Consider the following 27338-nt stretch of genomic DNA (forward strand, 5'->3'; position numbering starts at 1 on the left):
ATGACGCCTGAGAGCGACGGCGCTCCGCCCAGGAGTCTCTACGGCCTCGGGGCTGCTAAGCCTCGCCCCTAGTTCCGCCCACCCGAGGATTTGCCCAATCCAGACGAAGTATTCACGCTCCGCCCAAAGTTTTGTGTTGTCACTTCCGGCACGCTCCAGGAAGTCGTGCTGCGGAGCCAAATTTGAAGCGAGCGGAGGCGCGGGGGCGCGTCTACGAAGCTGGACCTGTAGCAGTTTCTTTGGCTGCCTGGGCCCCTTGAGTCCAGCCATCATGCCTATCCGTGCTCTGTGCACTATCTGCTCCGACTTCTTCGATCACTCCCGCGACGTGGCCGCCATCCACTGCGGCCACACCTTCCACTTGCAGTGGTGAGTGACTGCAGTGTTGGGGCCCGGTGTTTGCCCGGGTACCGCTTCAGGGCCGTGAGGTGTCGGGCCTCCAGGCGGTCCATCCCCAGAATCCAGACAAGTGATGAGAACCTTCCTCCTAGACGAGGCCCCACGGGAGCTTCCAAACCTGGGCAGAAGTGGGTCAGGACAGGCTTTCTGGCAGAGGTGATAGCTGAGCTAAGCCTGAGGGGGACTAAGATGGCTCAGTGAAGATAGATGCTTCCTTGATCACATATACAAACAGATGTGATTTCAAAACCGTTAGCCTGGGCAAGGGTGAGCTTTCACCACGTCAACAAGTCCTTTTATTTCTTCCAGATAGAAACCTGCTAGGCTTCTGGCTACCCAAGAGGGTTTGCTGTGCCTTACTTGATGGTTTGGAATTATTCTACCCAGAGTCATCTCACTGTCCAGACACCCCAATGTATTCGCCATGTCAGCAAACCCGTTTAACACGGGGAAGGCAAGGAGATGCTCCCCTATACAGAGGTCCTGCTGACCGTGTAGGGCCATTCTGTTGAGTGTACAGCTAGTGGGGAAAAATTCCCCTAGCAGATATGGACAGGCTGGTTTGGACCTCCTAGCAAAAGAAATAAGGCAGCGTTACCCCTGGGAATGGTGGGTGATAATAATCACAGGGTCTTGTGGGGCTAAAGGCCCTAGGAAGCAGAGCGGCAGGCATGACCCTGATGGCTCCTGGCTTACTTGCAAAGCTTTGTTTAGGCCTGTGTTGCTGACAGCCTGAGCTCCATGCTGAGGGAGCCACTGCTGTTTGGTTAGACTAGAAATTAAGCTCGCCTCTAAGAGTACTGTACTTTATTTTCTGTTTGCCTACTCTGTTTTCTTCTATCCTTTTACTTTATTTATTTATTTATTTATTTTTATTTTATTTTATTTTTGAGATGGAATCTCGCTCCTGTCGTGTAGGCTGGAGTGCAGTGGCGCGATCTCGGCTCACTGCAACCTCCACCTCCTGGGTTCAAGTGATTCTCCTTCCTCAGCCTGCCAAGTAGCTGACATTACAGGCGTGCGCCACCACGCCCAGCTAATTTTTGTATTTTTAGTAGAGACAGGGTTTCTCCATGTTGGCCAGGCTGGTCTCGAACTCCTGACTTCAGGTGATCCACCCGCCTTGGCCTCCCAAAATGCTAGGGCCTATCCTTTTACTTTAAACTTTTCTGTGTCCTTGTGTTTTACATGTATCCCTTGAAAACAGCATTTATTTCTTTTTTTATATATTAAAAAGTACTTTAGCTTACCGCAAAGATCTTTATTTTATTTTATTTTGAGACAGGGTCTCACTCTGTTACACAGGCTGCAGTGCAGTGGTGCCATCTCGGCTCACTGCAGCCTCGACCTCTTGGGCTAAGGTGATTCTCCCATCTTAGCCTCCCAAGTAGCTGGGACTACAGGCGCCTGCCACCATGCTTGACTATTTTTTTTTTTTTTTGTATTTGTAGTAGAGATGGGGTCTTGCTATGTTGCCCAGGCTGGTCTCGAACCCACCCCTGGACTCAAGCAATCCACCCACCTCTGCCTCCCAAAGTGCTAGGATTACAGGCGTGAACCACCACACCCAGCCTGGGAAAACAGCATTTAGTTGGACTTTTAAAAATCCAGTCTGATAATCTTTGTATTTAACTGGACCATTTAGTCTACTTAAAATTGTTGCAATTACTGATTAAATGAAGAGTAAATATATTGTCTTTAGTGGATTCTGTTTTGTCTTGCCTATTATATCTTACTCTCTCCTTTCTTGCCTTGGTGGGAATTGGTTAAATATTCTGTATTTCTCCATTTTTCGCTCAGTTAGTTTGGTCGTTATGTACCCCATTTCCATTTATAAGTGGTTATCCTAGAAATTAAGGTATGTATCCTTAACTTACCAATTTCAAGGTTAATCAATACCTTTCTCATTTTCCCAGGCAACTCAAAGAGCTTAGAATACTAACACTCTCTTCCCACTTCTACATTATTATTGAATATTTTAATTGTGTGTATGTGTGGTATTTTTTTTTTTGTTGGTGGTGTTTTTGAGATAGAGTCCTGCTCTCTTGCCCAAGCTGGTCTGCAGTGGTGCAATCTCTGCTCACTGCAGCCTTGACCTCCTGGACTCAAGCAATCCTTCTGCCTCAGCCTCACAGCTAGCTGGGGCTATAGGTGCATGTCACCATGCCCAGCTAATTTTTGTTTTTTGTAGAGACAGGATTTCGCCATGCTGCCCAGGCTGGTTTGAAACTCCTCTACTCAAGCGATCCACCCTCCTTGGCCTGCCAAAGTGCTGGGGTTTACAGGCATAAGCCACCACAACTGGCCAATTGTATGTTTTTAAGTAAAGTTATTGTTTGGAATAATTTTTTTTTTTTTTTGAAACAGGATCGTGCTGTGTCGCCCAGGCTGGAGTTTATAATTGTTTCTTCTTGCAGGATTGAACTTTTTTTAATGTTCTTCTTTGTCCTTCTTTGTCTCTTGTAACTTTAATTCAAAGCCTATCTTGTCTAATTTTTTTTTCTTTTTTTTTGAGATGGAGTCTCGTTCTGTGGCCCGGACTGGAGTGCAGTGGCGCAATCTTGGCTCACTGCAACCTCTGCCACCTGGGTTCACGTCACGTGATGCTCGTGCCTCAGCCTCCCAAGTAGCTGGGATTACAGGTGCACACCACCGTGCCTGGCTAATTTTTTTTTTGTATTTTTAGTAGAGGCAGGGTTTCACTGTGTTGGCCAGACTGGTCTCAAACTCCTGACCTCGTGATCCGCCCACCTTGGCCTCCCAAGGTGCTGGGATTACAGGTGTGAGCTACCATGCCTGGCCTATCTTGGCTAATTTAAAGTCCATTTTATCTGCTATTAGTATAGCCACTTCAGCTGTCTTTTGGTGACTGCGTGGTATATCTTTTTTCATCTGTTTTATTTTATTTTATTACTGTTTTTAGAGACAAGGTCTCGCTACATTAGCCAGGCTGGTCTCAAACTCCTGGCCTAAAGCAATCCTCCTGCCTTGGCCTTCCAAAGTGCTGGGAATACAGGTGTGAGCCACCACACTCGGCCTTTATCCAACTTCTAGCTTCCGTTGTAGCTATTGAAGTCAGATTTTAGTTTATCAGTTACTCCTTTAAGCATACTTTGGAACATTATCCTCAGACTCTCATTACCTTTAGAATTTTCTTTGATTTTGGCTTTCTGCAGTTTTAGCATAGTGTATCCAATATGAATTTCTTTTTACCTTTTTTTTTTTCTTTTTGAGACAGTCTTGCTCTGTTGCCCAGGCTGGAGCGCAATGGGACAATCTCAACTCACTGCAACCTCCACCTCCCTGGTTCAAGCAATTCTCCTGCCTCAGCCTCCTGAGTAGCTGGGACTAAAGGCATATGTCATCATGCCCGGCTAAATTTTGTACTTGTAGCAGAGACAGGGTTTCACCATGTTGGCCAGGCTGGTCTCGAACTCCTGACCTCAGGTAATCTTCCCACCTTGGTCTCCCAAAGTGCCGGCATTACAGCCATGAGCCACTGTGCCTGGCCGAATTTCTTTTTACAAATTCTGCTTGGGATTCATTAGATTTCTTTTAACGTGTAGAGCAATTTCTTTCTTTCTTTCTTTCTTTCTTTCTTTTTTTTGAGATGGAGTCTCGCTCTGTTGCCCAGGCTGGAGTGCAGTGGCGTGATCTTGGCTCACTGCAAGCTCTGCCTCCCAGGTTCACGCCATTCTCCTGCCTCAGCCTCCCGAGTAGCTGGGACTACAGGCGCCTGCTGCCATGCCTGGCTAATTTTTTGTATTTTTAGTAGAGATGGGGTTTCACTGTGTTAGTCAGGATGGTCTTGATCTCCTGACCTCGTGATCCGCCTGCCTCGGCCTCCCAAAGTGCTGGGATTACAGGTGTGAGCCACCGCACCTGGCTGTGTGGAGCAATTTCTTTAATCAGTTCTGGAAAATTATCAGCCATTATCTCTTCATATATTGCCTCTATTCCATTAGCTTTTTTATCCTGTGTTATTATTTATTTTTGAGGCAGAGTCTCACTCTGTCACCCAGGCTGGAGTGCAATGGTCCGAACTCGGCTCACTGCAACCTCCACCTCCTGGGTTCAAGCAATTCTCCTGCATCAACCTCCCGAGTAGCTGGGATTACAGGCGCTCGCCACCATGCCCGGCTAATTTTTATATTTTTAGTAGAGACGGAGTTTCGCCCTGTTGGCCAGGCTGGTCTTGAACTCCTGACCTCATGATCTGCCCACCTCGGCTTCTCACAGTGCTGGGATTACAGGTGTGAGCCACCGCACCTGGCCTACCTAAAGTCTTTGTGGGCATTTCTTCTGGTTTGTTTTCATAGTGCTTTTTTTCTTGTGTACCTGTTTACTTAAAAAAATGTTTTTTTGGCCGGTCGCGGTGGCTCACGACTGTAATCCCAGCACTTTGGGAGGCCGAGGCTGGTGGATCACGAGGTCAGGAGATTGAGACCATCCTGGCTAACATGGTGAAACCCCGTCTCTACTAAAAATACAAAAAAATTAACTGGGTGTGGTGTCACGCGCCTCTAGTCCCAGCTACTTGGGAGGCTGAGGCAGGAGAATCGCTTGAACTCAGGAGGCGGAGGTTGCAGTGAGCCGAGATCATGCCACCGAACTCCAGCCTGGGTGACAGAGCAAGACTCTGTTTCAAAAAAAAAAAAAAAACAAAACAGCAGGCTATTATCAACTCTAGAAACCTCCTTATATGCTCTTCCAACCCCTACCAACCCCTCCCTCCACGTCCCCATGTTAAGATAGCTACTGTCTTGACTTTGAGAGCATAGATGAATTTTGCCTACTTTTTTTTTTTGAGACGGAGTCTCACTCTGTCCCCCACGCTGGAGTGCAGTGGCGCCATCTCGGCTCACTACAACCTACACCTCCCAGGTTCAAACAATTCTTCTGCCTCAGTCTCCCAAGTAGCTGGGATTACAGGCATGCGCCACCACACCCGGCTAATCTTTCTATTTTTAGTAGAGACGGGATTTCACCATGTTGGTCAGGCTGGTCTCAAACTCCTGACCTCATGATCCACCCGCCTCGACCTCCCAAAGTGCTGGGATTACAGACATGAGCCACTGGGCCTGGACTGCCTACTTTTAAACTCTGTGTAAATAGAATCATACAGAATATAACTTTTTGTGTCTGGCTTCTCTTCCTCAGTGTTATGTTTTTGTGATTTATTCATAATATTGTTCTTAGTTGTAGACTCATTTATTCTTGCTGTGTAGTATTCCACTGCTCCTGGTTACTCTTGATTATATGTTGTACATGGTATTTGAAAACTTACAGGAATTTTAGCTGGGAGTGGTGGTGCACTCCTGTGGTCCCAGCTACTCGGGAGGCTGAGGTGGGAGGATCGCTTGAGCCTGGGAGGCGAAGGTTGCAGTAAGCCAAGATCACACCACTGCGCTCCAGCCTGGGTGACAGATTGAGACCCCAACTCAAAAAAAAAAAAAAAAAAAAGAAAAAAGAAAAGAAAAGAAAATGTACTTATAGGAATATTTGAGGCCAGGATAATGGTATCATTTTCCAGAGAGGACTTACTTTCTCCCTGGTCCCTAGGAGTAGGGGAGTCTACTAGTAGGAGACTAATTAAAGTTTAAGGCTTGAGCTTTGCTGGACCACCTGCATAGATGATGCAAAGCTTGGCTGTGTTTTGCTTTTACCACTACTTACTTTTTTTTTTTTTGAGATGGAGTCTCGCTCTGTCGCCCAGGCTGGAGTGTAGTGGCACAATCTCAGCTCACTGCAAGCTCCGCCTCCCAGGTTCACACCATTCTCCTGCCTCAGCCTCCCAAGTAGCTGGGACTACAGGCGCCCGCCACCACGTCCGGCTAATGTTTTGTATTTTTAGTAGAGATGGGGTTTCACCATGTTAGTCAGGATGGTCTCAATTTCCTGAACTTGTGATCTGCCCACCTCGGCCTCCCAAAGTGCTGGGATTACAGGTGTGAGCCACTGCGCCCGGCCACTTTTTTTTTTTTTTTTAATTAAAAATTTTTTGACTGGGCGCAGTGGCTTATGCCAGTAGTTTCACCACTTTGGGAGGCTGAGGTGGGAGGAGCACTTAAGCTCAGGAGTTGAGACCAGCTTGGGCAGCACAGTGAGACCCTGCCTCTATTCTGTAAAAAACAAACAAAAAAAAAACCAAAAAATTTAATTAAAAAAATTTTATGGCTGGGTATGGTGGCTCATACCTGTAATCCCAGCACTTTGGGAGGCTGAGGCAGGTGGATCACTTGAGGTCAGGAGTTCAAGACCAGCCTGGCCAACATGGTGAAACCCTGTCTCTACTAAAAACAAAAATTAGCTGGGCGTGGTCACACATGCCTGTAATCCCAGCTACTTGGGAGGCTGAAGTAGGAGAATCGTTTGAACCAAGGAGGCGGAGTTTGCAGTGAACCAAGATCGCGCCACTGCACTCCAGCCTGGGCAACAGAGCAAGACTCTGCCTCAAAAAAAAAAAAAAAGTTAGGAGTACACAGTAGGTATAAATATTTATGGGGTTTATGAGATATTTTGATGCAGGGATACGCTGTAATAATCACTTCAGGGTAAATGGAGTAGCCATCACCTCAAGCATTTATCATTTTTTTGTGTTATAAACATTCCTATTCTTTTAGTTAGTTTAAAATGTACAGTAGATTATTGTTGACTGTAATCACTCTGTTGTGCTATCAAATACTAGATTTTATTCATTATATCTAACTTTATTTTTGTACCCTTACTTACTTTTATTTCTGGTTGATCCTCACCTTGAAAGTGTAGTCTCTGGGATTCCAGCTTAAAATGGGGGTGTTATCAGAGTCCTCATCTCTGAGGGCCCCTGAGCTTTGACTATCGTCTCTCCCAACCCCAGTCAAAGCCCAGAATGTTGCCTGAAGGACAGCTTTTGGCCAAGCCAACAGGGCCAAAAAAAGGGCCAGCTGGTTGGAGTCCTGAGTACCCGTCAGGCCTTGCGGGAGGTGCTATAACTGCCTATGCTACTGTCCTCTTATTTGGGCAGGCATTGGGTCAAGGAGGAGCAGAACAGACCCTTTCGTGGTCAGAATGTTTGCCTGGCTTATGTCCCCAGACAAACCAGGGCTCATCAATCTATTGTTCTGCTTTTCATTCCAGCCTAATTCAGTGGTTTGAGACAGCACCAAGTCGGACCTGCCCACAGTGCCGAATCCAGGTGAGAGTATTGGGGTGGGACCACCTCAACTGAAGAGATCTCCTTAGCAGAGAGCAGGAATGTGAAAAGAGCTCTGAAACTGCAGTATCTCTGACCTTTTTGGACCCTCCTGGTTTAAGGCCAGTTGAGTCTCACTTGTGCCCTTGAGTGGTTGGGAGGCCTGCTTACACTCACAGGTAGCTGGCAGATGGACTTGTTGCCTGGCCAGTTTTCACTTGGGTAGATTTGGCTGGCCTCCTTCCCTGTCTTTTCATCAATGACTCCGCACCTAGAGTTCAGATATCTTTTGAGCACTTAACCATGTAGGTCTCTATTAATATGACTTCAGTGACCACAAAACCAGCAGCCCCAACTTGGGGTACCTGCAGGAGTAAAGAGGTCTTTTGACTCTAAAGGATGTACTTTGAAAAATTAGGTCTGAGAACAGGCCTGACATGCATGTCAGGCAGGTAGTCAGACCCATGTACAACACTCTCCTCCTTGCGCATGGCCCAGCTACACAGTCATATTCTTATCTTGTTCTCCTATCCAGGTTGGCAAAAGAACCATTATCAATAAGCTCTTCTTTGATCTTGCCCAGGAGGAGGAGAATGTCTTGGATGCAGAATTCTTAAAGGTACCCAGAATTTATCTGATTCTACTGAACTCCAAGCCTTCTGGGAGTTCTCTTTCTTTCTTTCTTTCTTTCTTTCTTTCTTTCTTTCTTTCTTTCTTTCTTTCTTTCTTTCTTTTTCTTTTTTAAGAGACAGGGTCTTACTCTGTTGCCCACACTGGAGTGCAGGGGTGCAATCATAGCTCACTATAACCTTAAACTCCTGAGTTCAAGGGGTCTCCCCACCTCAGCCTACCTAATAGCTAGGACTATAGGGGTGCACTACCATGCTCGATTAATTTTTTTTATTTTATTTATTTATTTATTTATTTTGAGATGAAGTCTCACTCTGTCACTCAGACTGGAGTGTAGTGGTGTGATCTTAGCTCACTGCAACCTCTGCCTCCTGGGTTAAAGCAATTCTCCTGCTTCAGCTTCCCGAGTAGCTGGGACTACAGGCACGTGCCATCATACCCGGCTAGTTTTGTGTTTTTAGTACAGACTTTAGTACAGACCTTGTTGGCCAGGCTGGTCTCGAACTCCAGACCTGAAGTGATCCACCCACCTTGACCTCCCAAAGTGCTGAGATTACAGGCATGAGCCACCGTGCCCAGCCCTAATTTATAAAAAAAAATTTTTATAGAGATAGGGCCTTGCTATGTTACCCAGGCTGGTCTTGAACTCTTGGGCTTGAGCAATCCTCCCACCTTGGCCTCCCAAAGGGCTGAGATTACAGGCATGAGCCACTGTGCCTGGCCTGGGAGTTCACTTTCTATTTCCACATAAGTGGAGGGTTCCTGGAGTATGGAGATGAAGTTATAGAGGTGAGACTTGGTACAGTTTTCAAGGTGGGGACACAAAAATCAGAGGACAAGTGATGAGACACAGTCATCAGAGAAATGCACTGTGAGGGAGGAGGGGAGCTGTTTGACTGTAAACTCTCCCCTTGGGATTTCAGGTCAATTCCAACCTGAATTCTCTCCTGCGGTCTTGTCTCCTCATGTTTTAAAGAACCTATAGCCATCCTGTACAGCCCACTTTGCTGCTTGGATAGTTAGTGACAGATTAGAAAACTCTTCTACTCCCCAGCCACGGGAGATTTTTGGATTCAGTGTTCCCTAGCCTGCCTGTGCCTCAAAATTGCCTGGGGAGGCTGGGCGTGATGGCTCACGCCTGTAATCCCAGCAATTTGGGAGGCCAAGGTGGGCAGATCACTTGAGCCCAGGAGTTTAAGACCAGCCTGGGCAACAGGGACCCCATCTCTATTAAATAAAAAAAAAAGAAAAAAATTTGCCTAGGGAGCTTGGTATAAAGTCGGATGCCTGGGCCTTCCCCAGACCAGAGCTCTTGGAATCAAGATTTGCAGCTCAGGTGGGAATGGATATATTAGGGGAAAGTGGGTAGTTTCCCTCCTATACGTCTACTGCTTCCCCTCCTAATCTAAAATTTAGCTTTTTGTGTGTGCAAGCAGGCTGCGTTGGCAGAGAACTCTTGAGGAAGTTGGATTGGGGTTCACAAATGATCCCTGGACTCTGAGGGTTAATTTGCTAGGTATCTGTCAGATCAGAGTTCATTTGGCTCTGGCCCCAGGGTGTCATGATGTCCTTGGAACCTCACTGCTTCAGGAACGTGGAGCTTTTGTGCTTAGAGCAAGCATGTTCATCGTCATGGTAACTGCTCCCGGTTTTAAGTAGTGTCTTGCCTGTGATGAAAGCAACAAAGGCAGTTTCATTTATTTCCAGCTTTCAAAGCCAGGTTTGTGAGACAGGTAGCAACATCTTGGGTAGTTTGGAGCAAGGGCTTGGAAGCCCCTGCTGGAGTGTGGAAGAAGCCAGGGGACTATGGGCAGTGGTGCAGCAGCCATGGCCTGGTATCTGTTCTCAGGCAGCCCTTGTGTGCTCTTCCTTACCCACCACTTCCACTCCCAGCTGTTCAGCCTATACTAACCAGCCCAGCCACCAGAAGCTCTTGCCCCCAGAGTCCTGGGTGGAGAGTTTGACAGCAGGGGCTTGTTTACCTACTGGGCCTGGGCCATACTATTGGTCACATGTGAAATTCTGAGTTTTCTGTTGACCTTAGACGAGTGATCTACAGTAAGGTTTGCCTGGATTCCATCTAGCTACCACCATAGACCCTTGGTCAAGCGTTTCTGTTTTGTAAAACCTTGGCTTTCTTTGTTATAGAGCAGGCACTTCTCTTGCTCATGGGGATGTTGAGTTCTGTGGCATCCTGAATAGGAACTGGGTTCAATTCTGCCACAGCTTCTCAGTGATTCTGTGGCATGGCTGTGAAACATTTGCAAGGGCTTTGAGAGGCTCACTTGATCCTCACAACAGTCTAGTTAGAGACTAGACACATGGGAGGTTTCATCCAGGGGTACAAGGCTGTCCTGCCGTAGCTACCTCTATTGGATCCTAGGTCTGGAAGGTCTGTGGTACACAGAGCCAGTTCAGAGCTTGGAGGAAAGTCAACTATGAATCAGGAAGACTCAGGGTGGAGAGGAGGAGTAGTCGCCCAAGGTCCTTGGCCATTCCTATTGTGTGTCCCTGGTGAGGCAGTTGATGCCCAGAGGGAATGAGACCAACACAGAGCAACGAGGCCAAGGAAGTGATAGAAGCTTCTGCTATGGAGACTGATCATAGGGGCCCTACTTTACTTCCCTTCCACTATTCTACCTCTTTACCTGTCCTGGGGCCTTGCGCCTGAGATTGTTTTCCTCCATCCTTTTCAAAAGGGCACATAGAGCTACAGCAGTGCTTATCTTTCCATTGTTAGCTTAGCTTGGCCTTGAGGCACTGCAGGATTCATGCCCTAGAAGGCCTCATTGTTCAATCCTGGGGCTCCCCACAGCCTTATGGGAGACCACGTGGAGGTCAGCTATGATGCTTTCCTGCTGCTTATTGTGGGTATTGCCTTTCAGAATGAACTGGACAATATCAGAGCCCAGCTTTCCCAGAAAGGTGAGTTAGCAAGAGACAAGGGGTTCTGGGAAGCCCCTGACTTGGATGCTGGAGGACGGGGGCCCTAGGAGGAAGGTTTCAAACCGTTTGGGAGAGCCAGGGCCTTTCCCTGCTTTGTATGTCCAAGAGTCCTGCTAGCTCTTGTGGTGGGCAGAAAAAGAGAGGGAAGGGAGGTGACTGAAGCTGTTCACCTAGACCAGGTGAACCTCTTGTCTCTGAGTACAGCTTCTTGCCCAGGAACCAAGATGGGAGGGGGCTACCTGATGGGACTGAATATCTTTGGGAGAGGGCTCAGCTGCTGAGTTTGGCTGGAACCTGCTTGAGTCCTGGGATGATGAACTAACTGGACCCATGGGGGGTAGGGAGTGGGCAGTAAAATATTTTCCTAAGTAGTTCAAGCAGCAGAAGGTGGGCTTTTCCCTGAATGAAGGCTCTGACTCAGCTTCTCTGGTTTGGCACATACCAGAGAAAGAAGCGGGCCACCCAGCTTTCAGGCCTGAGCCTTGTTTCTCACCTGCCTAAGGGATGAGGCACTGAAGCCAAGGGCCCAAGTTCTTATGCTGATGGATGGACAGGACTTTCCCTTTCCCCCGCCCTCTACCCCTGCTCCAGACAAGGAGAAACGAGACAGCCAGGTCATCATCGACACTCTGCGGGATACGCTGGAAGAACGCAATGCTACTGTGGTATCTCTGCAGCAGGCCTTGGGCAAGGCCGAGATGCTGTGCTCCACACTGAAAGTAGGTCCTCAGGTTTTATGTGTACAGAATTGGTAGGGAGGTATTGCCCCAGAACTGGACTCCCCATTCTGGGCTTATCTTCTGGTTCTGCTCCAGTCAATACCTTGGTTTGGGGAGTTGTAAAATAGAGGCAAATCACTTCTTCCCCTTGCCCTCGCATACTGTACCCATCCATCCGATAAGAAAAGGGCCATATTGGCTATACTTGTGGGTTTTGTACTAGGTAGTTTGAAGAGGCAAGGCCTTCCCAGTACCTCACAGAGGGGATGCTCAACTAAGACCTCAGTGAGGCTGGGCCATATTTCCAAAAGTGGTTCATACTCTACTGATGAGGCCAGCCTGAAGAACCTTCCACTAGCACTCCAGTCCTTGGCTGGGCTGCTCTCCTGAGCCAGATCAAACAGCATCCTAGGGAGGAGCAAGGGCCTTTGAAGTCAGCTATGCTGAGCTGACCAGCCAGATCAAAGCCTGCAGAGTGAACAGCCTTAGACCCAGATGAATTTTGCATCAGCCTGGGTTGGTGAGCCTCTTGCTCTCCAAGGGCATGAGAGGCGATTGATCTGAACCCACGATTGATATTCTGGCCTTGTAGGCAGGAGCAGTCCTTGCTGGATGCCATTTGAAAGGGAAAGGGAGCCATCCTTGTGAATAGACAAGGCCCCAGGATATTCATTGTCTCTGTTCCTGCTTTGGGGCTTGGCTGGATCACATGGTCTTGCTGGTGGGAGGAAGCAAACTGGCACCTGGCTGCAGAGCAGGAGTCTCTCATGGTATTCTCAGGTCAGAGACAAGTGGTCTTAGGCCGAAGGCAGCCTGGTCAGCTTCCCCTGGCTCAATTCTTCATTCTTGGCAACTGTCCATGGGTCTGGGTGGTGGATGGTGAGGCCTGGGTTTGTGCTCTGGACTTCTTCAGCCGCCTGCACAGCATGTACCATGAGGCCCAGACCACTGGACCTTGGCAGCCCACAGTGGGCCTGTAAATGCTGGCAGTGGGCTGTGCCTACTGTAAGATACCTTTCAGGAGGAAGCAGGCAGGGAGGTGAAGAAGCAGCTGGCTTAGAGCCTTTTAGCAGAAGAAGCACAAGCGAGAGTGGGACCCAGGAGCTTTACCTCCTGGGGTTTGGGAGTACATGGTTATCAGCATTTTCAAAACATAAGCTGCAGAGAGTTCTGGAGCAGAGTTTTCCTAGTGACTTTAGCAATGGCTCCTGAGGGCCTCCAAGCATCAGGTATGGGTGTATTTGCTCTTCAGAAGCAGATGAAGTACTTAGAGCAGCAGCAGGATGAGACCAAACAAGCGCAAGAGGAGGCCCGCCGACTCAGGAGCAAGATGAAGACCATGGAGCAGTGAGTTTGGAGCTGGGTCCTGCACTGTGCCTTTGCCCCCAGGGCCTGCAAGCGGTACAGTTCTTAGGACTGCAGCAGGGAGTGGGATTGGGTCATGTCCGAGGCTCAAATCTCCATAGGCCGTGGAGGGCTCAGGTCAGCTGGGTGTGGGCACAGATCTTAGCCTCTATGAACTCTTCCACCATTCCAAGGAATGGGAGCCCTTGCCACATTCCTCCCTGTCTCTGTTGCCTGTGGCCAGATGACCTGGTGGGTCTTTCCCTCCAGGAACCTCTCTCCAGTAAATCCCTGACCTTGAGACCCTCTTTCAGCACCTCTTCCCTCTCAGCAGCATCCTTGGAGCTATGCTCATCTCTGCCATAGGGCCTTTCCTTGGGCACACCCACCTACTAAAGCATCCTAGCAGCCTAGCCTGTTGCCTTAGCAACGGCAGCAAAGGAAGGCAGAGCTGCACTGGGTACCTACCCATCAGCCTCCAGATTGCAAATGCCGTGGGCCGGGTGTGTTTTTCAGGATTGAGCTTCTACTCCAGAGCCAGCGCCCTGAGGTGGAGGAGATGATCCGAGACATGGGTGTGGGACAGTCAGCGGTGGAACAGCTGGCTGTGTACTGTGTGTCTCTCAAGAAGTGCGTACTGTGGCCCCTCTCAGCAAACACAGGAGATAGGCCATGGGTCCCCAGCCATGTCATTGCTCCCCATCTCTTGTAAAGTAGATGGAGCTAAGGGGCAAACTCTGGAGCCATGCTGCCTTTGTTTGAACCCTGATTCCACCTCTCAGCAACTATGTGGCCTAGTGCCAGTTTCTTGGCCTCTTTGACCCTCAACTTCCTGAATGGAGATAGTAGTAGACTTGCCTCATAGGATTGTTGAGGACTGAGTGTGAATCTTAAGTGCTGTTTCTAAGGGAGTTGACCTAGCTCTCTGGGCTATAAGCCCCATTGTGATTGATATGTAGAGCCTGTTCCCCATTAGCACTATGATCCTGCCTGGCTTGGATCAAACTCTACTCATATTCTTCACTCTGGTGGGTGTAAGGTTGGCAGGAAGGATGCAGGGCCACTTAGCTGAGAGGCATAGAGGGTCCAAGATGCCTCCTTTAAGACCAGGTGGTTTAGGGGGCCCCCTAGTGAGACTGGGGCTTTCTGCATGCCCTCTCAAGTCACCAGTGCCTGCAGGACAGGCAGGAGGAAATAGTCACTTCCTTGCAGTCTCTGCAGGACCCTCCACAGTGCCACCTGTTACTTATTGGGCTCAGGTGTCAAAGTAGGAATGAGAGTGAGTTGAGGGGTTGGGCAGTGCTTTGTGTTAGATTAGTGCTGTGGCTCAGTCTGACCTGCAGGTGTTCTTTTCTGGCATCTCTTTCCATGGCCATGTTGCAGAGAGTATGAGAATCTAAAAGAGGCACGGAAGGCCTCAGGGGAGCTGGCTGACAAGCTGAGGAAGGATTTGTTTTCCTCCAGAAGCAAGGTAACTTAGCAGTGAACAGAGGTTGAAGGAGAAGTGGCTCTCCTTTTGTCATGTTCATTCTGGTCTCCTGAGCAAGGCCGTGGGACCTGATGGCACAGCTGACTCCCTGGGGCAGCTGGAGGACTTACAGAGATTTGTTACCAGTCCTTACTGGGCATTGGCCTGAATATGTGGCTTGTCCACTAGAGGTGGACAGATCACAGAGGTATCCCCCAACATGTGGACACTGATGCTCTCCTCTGCTCTTCCTGGCTCCTGGGTACCTCTCGGCTGGCTGGAGAGCACAGGCCCCAAATGTGACAGTGTCAGAGGCCTATTTTTGTACCACATCTGGAGTAGGAGGGCTCCTGGAACCTGATTCGGTCAGCACAGCTGCTTTTACTTCTGGCATGGTGCATCCACAGGCTGCAGGATGTAGGAAGCAGCCTTTGCTTCTAGGCAGCTCCGGATGTGCATTGCCAGACTGAGGCCTAGCATCAGAGAGCTGGGATCTCTTCCCATATCCCTAGTCTCTTCTGGGCTACCTTGATCACTCCCTGGGGAGCAGCAGGAGAGGGCAGGGCACAAGGCTACCACTTGGCTTGTCCTTCACTCCCTACACTTTCTTATAGTTGCAGACAGTCTACTCTGAATTGGATCAGGCCAAGTTAGAACTGAAGTCAGCCCAGAAGGACTTACAGAGTGCTGACAAGGAAATCATGGTGAGGGACTTCCCTGGCTTGACAGGAATGAGGGGTGGTTTGTGTGCCCTCCCAGAACAGGGCTGGGCTATCTTTGCCCAAGACCCTAGCACCAGTCAGTGGTGGTTCTGGGCCCCTGCATCCTCCTGGGTCAGGGTGTGCCCCTTGGCCCTGGTCCAGACTGGAGCCTAGGCCTCCTCAACAGAGGGCAGATAGAACCATGAGTCTTCCCTCATAGTCTGTCCTGCACTTACATCCCTGAGGTCCCTTATCAGAGGAGGGGCTCTACCTGGGGCTTGGCCTCCTGAGCCTAATGATGAGTTATCAGGCCTTGCTCTGTTCCCAGTGGGCCAGCCTTTCATGCATGCTGCTCATGTCCTCTGCATTATCTCTGGACTTGATGCCTCAGCCATTTCTCACACACTTTTCTTTCCCTCCGCAAGAGCCTGAAAAAGAAGCTAACGATGCTGCAGGAAACCTTGAACCTGCCACCAGTGGCCAGTGAGACTGTCGACCGCCTGGTTTTAGAGAGGTTTGTTGAGCCTTGGGCAGTACAGGGGTCACAAGGTGGGAGAGCTTTCTGGTAACAGTCTTTACTCCTCCTGGCTTTGGTGGGGTGGGTGACCTTTGTGGACCTGAGGTCTGCAGACAGCCTGCCCTGGGAGCCAGCCAAGACTTAGCTGGCAAGCAGCCTTGAAGCAAATTAGGCTCTGACACAGAGAGGCCAGAGAAGGCCAGAGGACCTAGAAGTGGTCTGAGAATAGGACAGGAGCACTGACTGTCTTGGGGCCTCCTGTTTATGGAGTAGCTCCCCACGTGTATCTGTCCACCCCAGATTTTGAAACAAATATGAAACCACTGTAAAATAATTCCGCTAGTGCCAGAAGTGCGTGCTTTAAAGCTGCCAGCAGAGGGAGCCAAGAGGCAGAAGGATTGGTGTCCCTGCAAGCATGGGCATCCATTTCTGCTCCTGGGAGTTTCACAGAAGCAGACTAGCTGACAGCATCCTCAAGGCTACCTCCTGCCTGCCGAAAGTCCCCAGCAAGGACCCAGACAGAAAGCACACAACTCCTGTCAGTGGCCCCAGTCTTTTTTTTTCTTTTTTTTTTTAATGGAGTCTTACTCTGTTGCCAGGCTGGAGTGCAGTGACACTATCTCAGCTCACTGCAATCTCCGCCTCCTGGATTCAAGCGATTCTCCTGCCTCAGCCTCCTGAGTAGCTGGGATTACAGGCGCGCACCACCACGCCTGGCTAATTTGTATTTTAGTAAAGACGGGGTTTCACCATGTTGGCCAGGATGGCCTCGATCTCCTGACCTCGTGATCCATCTGCCTCGGCCTCCCAGTGTGCTGGGATTACAGGCGTGAGCCACTGCGCCCGGCCCAGTCTTTAATCTTTTTTTTTTTTTTTTTTTTTTAGATGGAGTCTCACTCTGTTTCCCAGGCTGGAGTACAGTGGTGGGATCTCGGCTCATTGCAACCTCCACCTCCCAGGTTCAAGCGATTCTCCTGCCTCAGCCTCCTGAGTAGCTGGGATTACAGGCGTGTGTCACCACGCCCAGCTAATTTTTGTATTTTTTGATAGAGACGGGTTTCACCATGTTGGCCAGGCTGGTCTGGAACTCCTGACCTCAAGCAATCTGCCCACTTCGGCCTCCCAAAGTGCTGGGATTACAGGCGTGAGCCACCGTGCCTGGTTGCTTTTGTTTACTTTCTTTAGCTCTTCAGGGTGCTGGAAGGCCTGGACTCCTACAGCAGGTCCTTGATGAGTGCCCACTGCATGGCAGACCCTGTCTATTCTCTTGGAGCTTATGTTCCAGTGGGATAGATGAGCTAGGAGTTTAGATGGCTAAGCCCACAGCCCACTAGCTATATATTACATTATAGAATCTGGTCTGTAGCTCCCAGTTTGGGACGGGCCCACCTCATTCTGAGTAAGCTTCATGCCAGGGCCTGCAGCCCATCTTGGTACAGGGAGGACAACAATGGTTTCCCTTGGCTTTCAGGCCAGCAGGACACTAAACTTGACAAGCCTTCTTTTGTAAGCTGGGCTGGGCTTTTCATCAAGCCACATGAGGATGACTTCATTCATTTTTGTCTCCAGTATTTTTCTGGGCATAAATATTGAAGTGGTTGGCTGGGTGCCTTGACCCATACCTGTAATCTCAGTGCTTTGGGAGGCCAAGGTGGGAGGATTGCTTGAGTCCAGGAGTTCAAGACCAGCCTGGGCAACATAGTGAGACCGTGTATCAAAAAACTTAAAACTTAGCCAAGCATGGTGGCACACACTTGTAGTTCTAGCTACTCAGGAGGCCAAGGCAGGAGGATCACTTGAGCCCAAGAGTGATCAATTGAGCTATGATTGTGCCACTGCACTCCAGCCTGGGAGACAGAGTAAGACCCTGTCTCTCTCGGGAAAAAAAAAAAAAAGGCCAGGCGTGGTGGCTCACACCTGTAGCCCCAGCACTTTGGGAGGCTGAGGTGAGTGGATCACCTGAGGTCAGGAGTTCGAGATCAGCCTGACCAATACGATGAAACCTCGTCTCTACTAAAAATACAAAAATTAGCTGGGTGTGGTGGCAGGCACCTGTAATCCCAGTTAACTCGAGAGGCTGAGGCAGAACAATCGCTTGACCCTGTGAGGTGGAGGTTGCAGTGAGCCGAGATTGCGTCACTGCACTCCAGCCTGGGTGACAGAGAGACTCTGTCTCAAGAAAAAACAAAAAAAATTATGGTGGCAGGTCTGTTTGTTTTTAGCAAAAGCCCTTCTTTTAACTAGGCATTACGCAGCACCAGCACAATCCATTCTTGTGTTTGTTTGTTTGTTTGTTTGTTTGTTTTGAGATAGGGTCTCATTCTGTTGCCCAGGCTAGAGTGCAGTGGTGTGATCACAGCTCACTGCAGCCTCGACCTCCTGGGCTCAGGTGATGTGATCCTCCTGCCTTAGCCTCCTGGGTAGCTGGGACTAAAGTGCTGGGATTAGGAATGTGAGCCACCATGCCCAGCCTAGGCACAGCCTCTTATAAACTCATAGCCTCAAGCTCTCAAAAATAGTTGTTGAATCATCAGCAACAGCATTGCCCTGTCTTCTTTGTGTTCTGATGGCGAGACCCTCACAACTACAAGTGACCTCAAAGACTCTGCCTCTACCTTTCTCCTGTGACTGCTAATGTGTTACTACAGAGGTCTGGAAGAAGTCTTAAGTTTTCTTGGGCCACCTATTCGGGAGGCTCAGGTGAGAGGATCACTTGAGCCTGGGAGGTCAAGGCTGCAGTAAGTAATGATCACGCCACTGCACTCTAGTCTGGGCGACAGAGTGAGACCTGTCTCAAAAAAAAAAAAAAAAAGTCATGTCAAGGAAGATGGAAGAGTAGAAAGCTCCAGGAATCCATCTCTCCATGGCAACCGTTGAGCTGGTTGAAACCATCGGAAGTAACCAGTTTGAAAATCTGGTCCAGTAGAACATTTCCAGCATCCAGGGGAGAGGTTGATGAAGAAGCTGGTAAACTTCAGTAAATTTTCACTGTTCTCATAGCAGCTCCACCTCCTGGGCTCAAGTGATCCTCCTGCCTCAATCTCCTGAGTAGCTGGGATTGACTACAGGCATGCACCACCACGCCCAACTAATTTTTTGTAGAGGCAGGGTTTCACTTATTGCCCAGGCTGGTCTTGAACTCGTGGCCTCAAGCGATCCTCCTGCCTGGGCTTCCCAAAGTGCTGGGATTACAGGCGTGAGCCACCGTTTTTCTTTTCTTTTTTCTTTTTTTTTTCCTTTTCTTTTCTTTTTTTTGAAACACTGTCTTGCGCTGTCGCCCAGGCTGGAGTGGTGCAATCTTGGCTCACTGCAACCTCCGCTTCCCTGGTTGAAGCAATTCTCCTGCCTCAACCTCCCCGGTAGCTGGGATTATAGGCACGCACCACCATGCCCAGCTAGTTTTTTGTATTTTTAGTAGAGACGGGGTTTCACCATGTTGGCCAGGCTGGTCTTTAATTCCTGATCTCAAGTTATCTTCCCACCTTGGCCTCCCAAAGTGCTGGGATTACAGATGTGAGCCACCATGCCTAGCCATCACCATTTCTTAATTTAAAATTAGGAAAATTAAGAAATCTCTGGCTGGATATGGTGGCTGTACTAAAAATACAAATATTAGCCAGGTGTGGTGGTACACGCCTATAATCCCAGCTACTTGGGAGGCTGACGCATGAGAATGGCTTGAACCCAGGAGGTGGAGGTTGCAGTGAGCCAGGATCGTGCTACTGTACTCCAGCCTGGATGACAGAGCGAGACTGTAGCAAAAACGAAAACAAAAAATAATTAAGAAGTTTTTTTTTTTTTTTTTGAGACGGAGTCTCGCTCTGTAGCCCAGGCTGGAGTGCAGTGGCGCGATCTCGGCTCACTGCAAGCTCCGCCTCCCGGGTTCACGCCATTCTCCTGCCTCAGCCTCCCGAGTAGCTGGGACTACAGGCGCCCGCCACCACGCCCGGCTGATTTTTTGTATTTTTAGTAGAGACGGGGTTTCACCATGTTAGCCAGGATGGTCTCGATCTCCTGACCTCGTGATCCGCTCACCTCGGCCTCCCAAAGTGCTGGGATTACAGGCGTGTGCCACCATGCCCAGCCAAGAAGTTTCTTAAGTTTTTTAAGAAACTTCTGCCAGGCGCGGTGGCTCACGCCTGTAATCCCAGCACTTTGGGAGGCTAAGGCGGGCGGATCACGAGGTCAGGAGATCGAGACCATCCTGGCTAACATGGTGAAACCCCGTCTCTACTAAAAATACAAAAAATCAGCCGGGCGTGGTGGCGGGCGCCTGTAGTCCCAGCTACTCCAGAGGCTGAGGCAGGAGAATGGCGTGAACCCGGCAGGCGGAGCTTGCAGTGAGCCGAGATCGCGCCACTGCACTCCAGCCTGGGCGACAGAGCGAGACTCCGTCTCAAAAAAAAAAAAAAAACACACACAGAAACTTCTTAATTTTTATAACTTTTTACTGCAGCAGTATTTTTTATTGTAGTAAAATATAAACAAAACTCATTACTGTAACCATTTTTAAGTACATTTCTGTGGCATCAAGTACATTTACTTGCTGTGCAACCATCACCACCATCCCACTCCAGAATGTTTTCATCTTCCCAAAGTGAAATTCTATACCCATTAAACAATAACTCCCCTTTCCCCTTTCTCCTCAGCTCCTTCACTTACCATGCTACTTTCTGTCTCTATCAATTTGACTACTTTAGGAGCCTCATATAAGTGGACTCACAATATTTGTCCTTTTATTACTGGCTTATTTCACTTAGCATAATGTCTTCAAGGTTTATCCATGTAGCATGTATTAGAATTTTCTTCCTTTTTAAGGCTGAATCAGTAATCATATTTAATTTTTTTTTGAGACAGGGTCTTGCTGTGTTGCCCAGGCTGAAGTGCAGTGGCACGATCTCGGCTCACTGCAACCTCCACCCCCTGGGTTGAAGGGATCCTCCCACTTCAGCCTTCCAAGTAGCTGAGATTACAGGCATGTGCCACAATGCCCAGTTAATTATTTAATTTTATTTTTTGTAGAGACAGAGTCTCAATATGTTGCCCAGGTCAGTATTGAACTCTTGGCCTCAAGCCATCCTCCCACCTCAGCCTCCCAAATTGTTGGTATTACAGGCGTGAGCTACTATGCCTGGCAGTATTCATGTTTTAAATTTGCAAGCATTCTTTTTTGCTCTTTGAGTATGTCTGTTTTGCAAAGCATCATGTTCTTGTTTTATGGTCTCATATTTCTGTTTGTCTCAGAGTCAGTGTTTGTGCACCGTGGACTTTCTCCTGGGCTACCCTCCCATACCTGGTGGTCCTTGGCTACTTTGGAGGCCAACCTATGTGGGTAGGGTTTGGAGGGGATGTGCAGACAGCTGGCATCATGTTGAGTCTTACCTGAACCCAGGATGCAGAAGGCTTTACTATTGGGTCCAATAATATTGGCTGCCCTAGGTCATTGTACATGGTTTGTTTAGTGTCTTTGAGAAAAGCTCTTCTATTTATTGGCCCAGGGCAGCAGCCTGACTGCCTAGTGTTCTACCAATGCAGATTAGGATGGGGTGGAGCCAAGCTCACAATTTCATCAGTGTTCCAGTTTTCAGGCCTGTTTCATGCTTTTGCAAGGCCCTCCCTTGCCTTCATGGACCCCCTCCTTGTGGGTTCTGGCTGCTGTGTCAGTCTCTTGTCCCCTGGCCATGCTTTGTCTCCCAGAATTTTTTGGAAATCTCTGGGGGCTGATGGTGGTTGCCCCTTCTACTTGTTGCAGTAGGATTACCCTTCATACCTGTCATTTTAGGGAGGCATCAGCATGTAGCCACCACCCCCAACTACAGAGTCAGTGTTAGGAAGATCTCTCTCATGGGCCCCAAGGGCCCCTGAACTCCAGGCTAGAGACAGCCAGGGAGACCTTTCCTTAGGGTAAGGTAAGGCCGCCATGAGTTCATGGAGGAGACGTTGACTAATCCCATGCCACGCAGGCAATGGGCTGCTCAAGGCCTTAGCTCTGTTCTGGAAAGGGGAACTTTGAGTGTCTTGCCTGGCCCCCTGAGGCCTCTGGCATGAAGCCCTGTAAGTTGACCATGGGTGGGTGTCCCAAGGGTGATAGTGTCACTCAGGAGGGCCTCAAGCCAGCCTCAACCAGTGAGAGAAGGACTACTGAGCCCTAGGTTCTTTCTCCTTGTAGGACAAACAGAAAGTGGGAAGGAAAGAAAGTGGACCCCTGGCAGAAAGGGAAATAGGCTTCAAGCTCATAAAGGAAGAAGAATATAGAAACAGTCTAAGACAAGGCCGGGCACGGTGGCTCACGCCTCTAATCCCAGCACTTTGGGAGGCCGAGGTGGGTGGATCATGAGGTCAGGAGATCGAGACCATCCTGGCTAACATGGTGAAACCCCGTGTCTACTAAAAATACAAAAAATTAGCTGGGCGTGGTGGCGGGTGCCTGTAGCCCCAGCTACTCGGGAGGCTAAGGCAGGAGAATGGCTTGAACCCGGAAGGCGGAGCTTGCAGTGAGCCGAGATTGCACCACTGCACTCCAGCCTGGGCAACAGAGCGAGATTCCGTCTCAAAAAAAAAAAAGAAACAGTCTAAGAGAAGAAGAAATGTGTCCATATGATCCAGATGTGGATATGCGGAGTGAGGGAGGCACCGTGAGAACCTCCAGAGTCTTGAGTTTAGTATTGTGGATGACCAGGAGGTGCAAGTGAATAAGCCTGGCTTGCCTTGAGCTTGGGCACCACTAGGCAATGCCTTAGGGGATGGCTGGGAGTAGAAAGTCCTGCCTTGAGCCACCTGGAGGGTAAAATTTACAGGACTCAGCGAGATCCTGCCTGCCTCTTGAGTTTACCTTTCCTAACCTGAGCCTCAACTTGCTGGGGTTGGTAAATGGTGACAGAATATGGATACTGCAAAAAAGTTGGCATGAGTGGTCCTGGCTGCCGTGGTTCCCAGAGGAGGAAGCAAAGCAGCCAGCCTAGAGTTGGTTTGAGGTGGGTTTGTGCAGCCTTCATTTTCACTTGCAGGCGGGGACAGAAGTAGAGCTTCTAGGGTCCTGGACAGGGAAAGGAAGAAATAGTCCAGGCTACCTGGATTGCTTAGCCACCCAGATCAATGCAGGTAGCCTTCCTCCCTCTGATGGGTACACCCCAGTGGGAGTGGGATTGTGGTGCAGCTCTGAAAAGTTCCTGAGGAAGGAAAGCGAGAAGGCATCTTTGGAGCTACCCTTGCCATTCCCCAGGGTTCTCCTTGTATGACAGGAGGTGGGGAGCCCTGCCAGGTCTGGGTGGGCTGGAAGAATCCTGTCGGCTGTAGTTTTTAATAGAATAAAACTTCACTCCCCCCCACCCACCCACCCGTTATAAAAGTAAAAACACACTCATTGAGAATTTGGAAAATAGGGAGTTATCATAGAGGTAGTTACAGTTGACATGTAGAATATTTCCTTCTCCTTTTTCTGCATGTGGGGGTGGGGCTGGGAGTGGTGGGGGGGGTGCCAAATCATGTAATTGCACTATACATGGAGTTTTGTGTGCTTTTTAAATTAAATTAAATTTAAACTTTTTTTTTTTTTTTTTTTTTTTTTGAGACAGAGTCTGGCTCTGTCGCCCAGGCTGGAGTGCAGTGGTGCAATCTCGGCTCACCACAAGCTCTGCCTCCCGAGTTCAAGTGATTCTTCTGCCTCAGCCTCCCGAGTAGCTGGGACTACAGACATGAGCCACCACGCCCAGCTAATTTTTGTGTTTTTAGTAGAGACGGGGTTTCATCATGTTAGCCAGGGTGGTCTTGATCTCTTGACCTCTTGATCCACCCGCCTCGGCCTCCCAAAGTGCTGGGATTACAAGCGTGAGCCACTGTGCCTGGCCGAGAGTAGGGCTTTCTTGAGGGGTGGCCTTGAGTCAGGAGTGGGCTCCAGGTCCCTGGAGCTGAGTTATCTCTGATGCTTCAGGAGCTGTTGTCCTGGGTTACCACTGTGGCCCCAAGTAACCAGGTCATCTCTGCCTTCAGCCCAGCCCCTGTGGAGGTGAATCTGAAGCTCCGCCAGCCATCCTTCCGTGATGATATTGATCTCAATGCTACCTTTGATGTGGATACTCCCCCAGCTCGGCCCTCCAGCTCCCAGCATGGTTACTCCAAAAAACTTTGCCTAGAGAAGTCACAGTGAGTGGTAGTCCCTGGCACTGTCCATGGGCTGGTAGGGGGATAGCTAAGACAGCTCTGCAGGCCCTGTTCTGTTACCTCTGAGTGGCTGATGGGGCAGTGAGGGCTGCCTAGGCTTGGCCATGGCTTTGGTTCCAGCTACCTCTTGTTCCCTCACCTGAGTGCTCAATCTGTGCAAACCCCTTCTCTTGTCTCATTATTCCTCACCATCACCTTTCAAGGCAAAGGTATTGGAATGCAAGTTAGAGAGAATGCAGGGATGCCAGAAGGGGCGGGTCTGGGCTGGTGGAGTTGGAGAGGGTGCTCCCAATACCTTGAAGGCCTGCCCACGAGAGTCTTGAGCCAGGGACTCTGAACTTCCTCTTCTATGTTTGCCTCTGAGGCTCATGCCTGAGGGAGCATCATCTCAAACCACGGAGCCCAGGGCCTTACCACCCAAGGGGGTGACCCACAGGGGCAGGCATGAGAAGCTGTCCGGAACTCCAGTGGGGCAGGTGGAACCTGCTCTGGGGTACAGTGGGACCAGAAAAAGGGAGGCTCTCTCCTTGGCCAGGTTTGCCAAGTGTAATTCACTGTGGAGACAAGGACTATACTCATTCATACAGGTACTGTTCAGGTGAGGCTGGTCAAGGGCTGGGCAGGTTTCCTCTTATTCAAAGACTTTGTACAGAGAGAAAGAAGAGAAAGAGAAAGAAATTGAGATGCTAGACAGTGGAGGTGGAAGGGAGCAAGAGAGCAAGCTAGCTGGGCTGTCTTACCGCCCAAACCTCAGGGGGCATGGGCACCCCTGTTGTAGAGGGCCAGGCCTGGTAGCAATGAGAAACAAACCTAGGACCCGTGAGCTGTAGTCCTCAGGGATCCTGTCAGTGTCTGCTGTGTACTCTGGCTTCCTCCCATTGCCCCTCTTCCGCTATAAAGGTTGAAGGTGGACACCTGGGTTCTTCAGGCTGCCAGGCCTTTCAGAGACATTTCCACCACCTTCATGGCCTGTGGAGGTAGTGAAGGAGGTAGTGAAGTTCAGAGTCCCTAACTCAGCTCGTCCTTCCTCGAGCTTTGGTTGTCATGTAGCCTTACCACAGGCCGTTAGGGCAGGAGCAGAGGAGTCAGTCACCAGGCCCTGATCCCACTCTTGTCCTTATGGCTTGAGAAGCCACAGGGCCAGCCTTAGATCACCATCTTTTCACCCACCAGGGAAAATGCCAGGAGAGGGTATCCAGCTGCTGGGTTCCCCAGGAATTGGATGGAAATACAGTTTCTGGCTCTGGGGCTGGGATTGGGAGGCCAGGGCCTGGGGCCATGCGCTATTCTGCCCCAGGCCCTTCTTAGACACACTCTCTAGGGAGATGGCTTGGCCCTGTGTTCTGAGAGGATTTTGTGGGCTACTTTACTGAAAGGCTAACTTACTGAGGCTCTCGTGGAGGTAGTGTCCCCTCTCTGGGAAGACAGGACTAGGCCTGAGCTCATTAGATTTCTTTTGCTCATATCAGGGCATGACTGGCTTTCCTCCCGTGGGTGGTGAGTCGATTGGGCCCTTCAGCCCCATACAGAGCCTGGGACATGGTGAGGTGCCCAAGGACTTGAGGAGCATTGGAACTTGGCCTTGAGTGGAAGCCACAGGATTGGGACATGGTCCAGTCATCCCCAGTCATCCCTGTCTCTGCCACCCTACTGGCTGTGGCTGTCCAGCTGTTAACAGACCTGCACTTGGGGTGGGATCACTGAGGTGCCTTGCCCGGAATGCAGTTATGGCAGCAGCAGTGCCACACGGTAACTCCCCAAGGGGTGTGTGCTGAGCCTGGTTCACCTGCCCCCATGTCTTGCTTACCTACCCCTTGCCTTCTCTCTCATTCTTGTAGCTCCCCAATTCAGGATGTCCCCAAGAAGATATGCAAAGGCCCCAAGAAGGTAAGAGCTTTCTAGAAGAAGCACAGTCTAACCGTTGGCAGGACTGGACTTTTGGGAGGGCATGGTCTTGCCAGAGCCTTGTCACTCCTGGTCCAGGACTGAGGTACTTCGGAGCCACCCTTGGGATTCTACTCATTATCCCTCCTGCCTCCTAGTGAGGCATCAGAGATCCTGATTTTGTTCCACCACCACTACCCTCCCTCCTTTGCTGACATCCAAGTCATCAAGTCTGGCCCTGGGGTCTTCCCTGCAGAAGTCCCAGCTCTCACCGGGTGGCCAGAGCTGTGCAGGAGAGCCAGATGAGGAACTGGTTGGTGCCTTCCCTATTTTTGTCCGGAATGCCATCCTGGGCCAGAAACAGCCCAAGAGGCCCAGGTCAGAGTCCTCTTGCAGCAAAGATGTGGTGAGTATGGCTTCCCACAGTGGCAGGAGCCAGCCCTCTTGGGTAGAAATGGGTGGCCAGCCGCCTAACCCATTAGCCTGGCCCACTCATCTCTTCCTTCCACCCTAGGTAAGGACAGGCTTCGATGGGCTTGGTGGCCGGACAAAATTCATCCAGCCTGTATCCTTTTTCTGTGATGTTGAGCTGAGCTGAGCTGTGGAGCCCATACTATGCCTCACCTATACCCCCAGCCTACCAGTGCCAACAGCCTCAGGTGTGCAGCGCTGGGCCTCATTCTGTGTACCAGGGCTGCCCACCCCCGGCTCTGAGCCTCTCTTGCCCTGCTTTGCAGTCCTTTCTCCAAGCCTCTTCCTTGACAGCTCCTCCAGACTGACACAGTCATGATCCGCCCATTGCCCGTTAAGCCCAAGACCAAGGCTAAGCAGAGAGTGAGGGTGAAGACAGTGCCTTCTCTCTCCCAGGCCAAGCTGGACACCTTCCTGTGGTCGTGAGAACAGTGAGTCTGACCAGTGGCCAGACACATGCCTGCAACTTGTAGGTCAAGGACTCTCCAGGCAGGGGGTTTTGTGGGCAGAGCCCCACTTTCAGGACCAGCCTGAGGCGTAAGGGCAGACAAACAGGTGAGGGTGAGTGTGACACCCAGAGACTGCTCTTCCTGCCCTCACCCTGCCCCACTCCTATGACTGGGAGCTGACATGACCAGCCCACTGATCCTGTGAGCAGGGCCTGCTCCTGTTGCCAGGCTCCTGTTTATAGCCATGATCAGATGTGGTCAGACTCTTTCTGGGCCTGGAGACCACGGTCACTTGTTGACTGTCTCTGTGGACCAGAGTGCTTGAGGCATCTCAGGCAGCCTCAGCCTGAGCTTCTACCTGCCTTTGACTTGCTTCTAGGCACAGGCCAAGCAGGGTGGGGAATGGAGGATAGCATGGGATGTATGGAGAGGATGGAAGATTTTCATGTAAAATAAAATAAAAAAAAAAAAAAAAA

General features: G+C 49.9%; 1 protein-coding gene across 6 annotated transcripts; it reads left to right on the forward strand.

Annotated features, from left to right (window-relative positions):
* The first annotated feature begins 141 nt into the window (after window positions 1-141).
* TRAIP (TRAF interacting protein) lies at window positions 142-27338 on the forward strand. 6 transcript variants are annotated; one of them, XM_063610226.1, is made up of 15 exons: window positions 145-369; window positions 7519-7576; window positions 8109-8192; window positions 11089-11128; window positions 11741-11868; window positions 13121-13215; window positions 13729-13842; window positions 14596-14683; window positions 15295-15384; window positions 15807-15895; window positions 23888-24040; window positions 25897-25945; window positions 26166-26348; window positions 26457-26507; window positions 26717-27338. In XM_063610226.1, the coding sequence occupies exons 1-15, from the start codon at window positions 272-274 to the stop codon at window positions 26837-26839; spliced, it is 1443 nt and encodes a 480-aa protein (XP_063466296.1). In that variant the 5' UTR covers window positions 145-271; the 3' UTR covers window positions 26840-27338. The 6 variants fall into 6 exon arrangements, with proteins under 6 accessions (XP_055132685.2, XP_063466296.1, XP_055132681.2 ...); XM_055276706.2 differs by having other exon boundaries at window positions 26199-26348; XM_055276710.2 differs by lacking the exon at window positions 15295-15384 and having other exon boundaries at window positions 142-369; window positions 26199-26348.

Source organism: Symphalangus syndactylus, chromosome 1, assembly GCF_028878055.3.
Source record: "Symphalangus syndactylus isolate Jambi chromosome 1, NHGRI_mSymSyn1-v2.1_pri, whole genome shotgun sequence".
NCBI classification, from domain to species: domain Eukaryota; kingdom Metazoa; phylum Chordata; class Mammalia; order Primates; family Hylobatidae; genus Symphalangus; species Symphalangus syndactylus.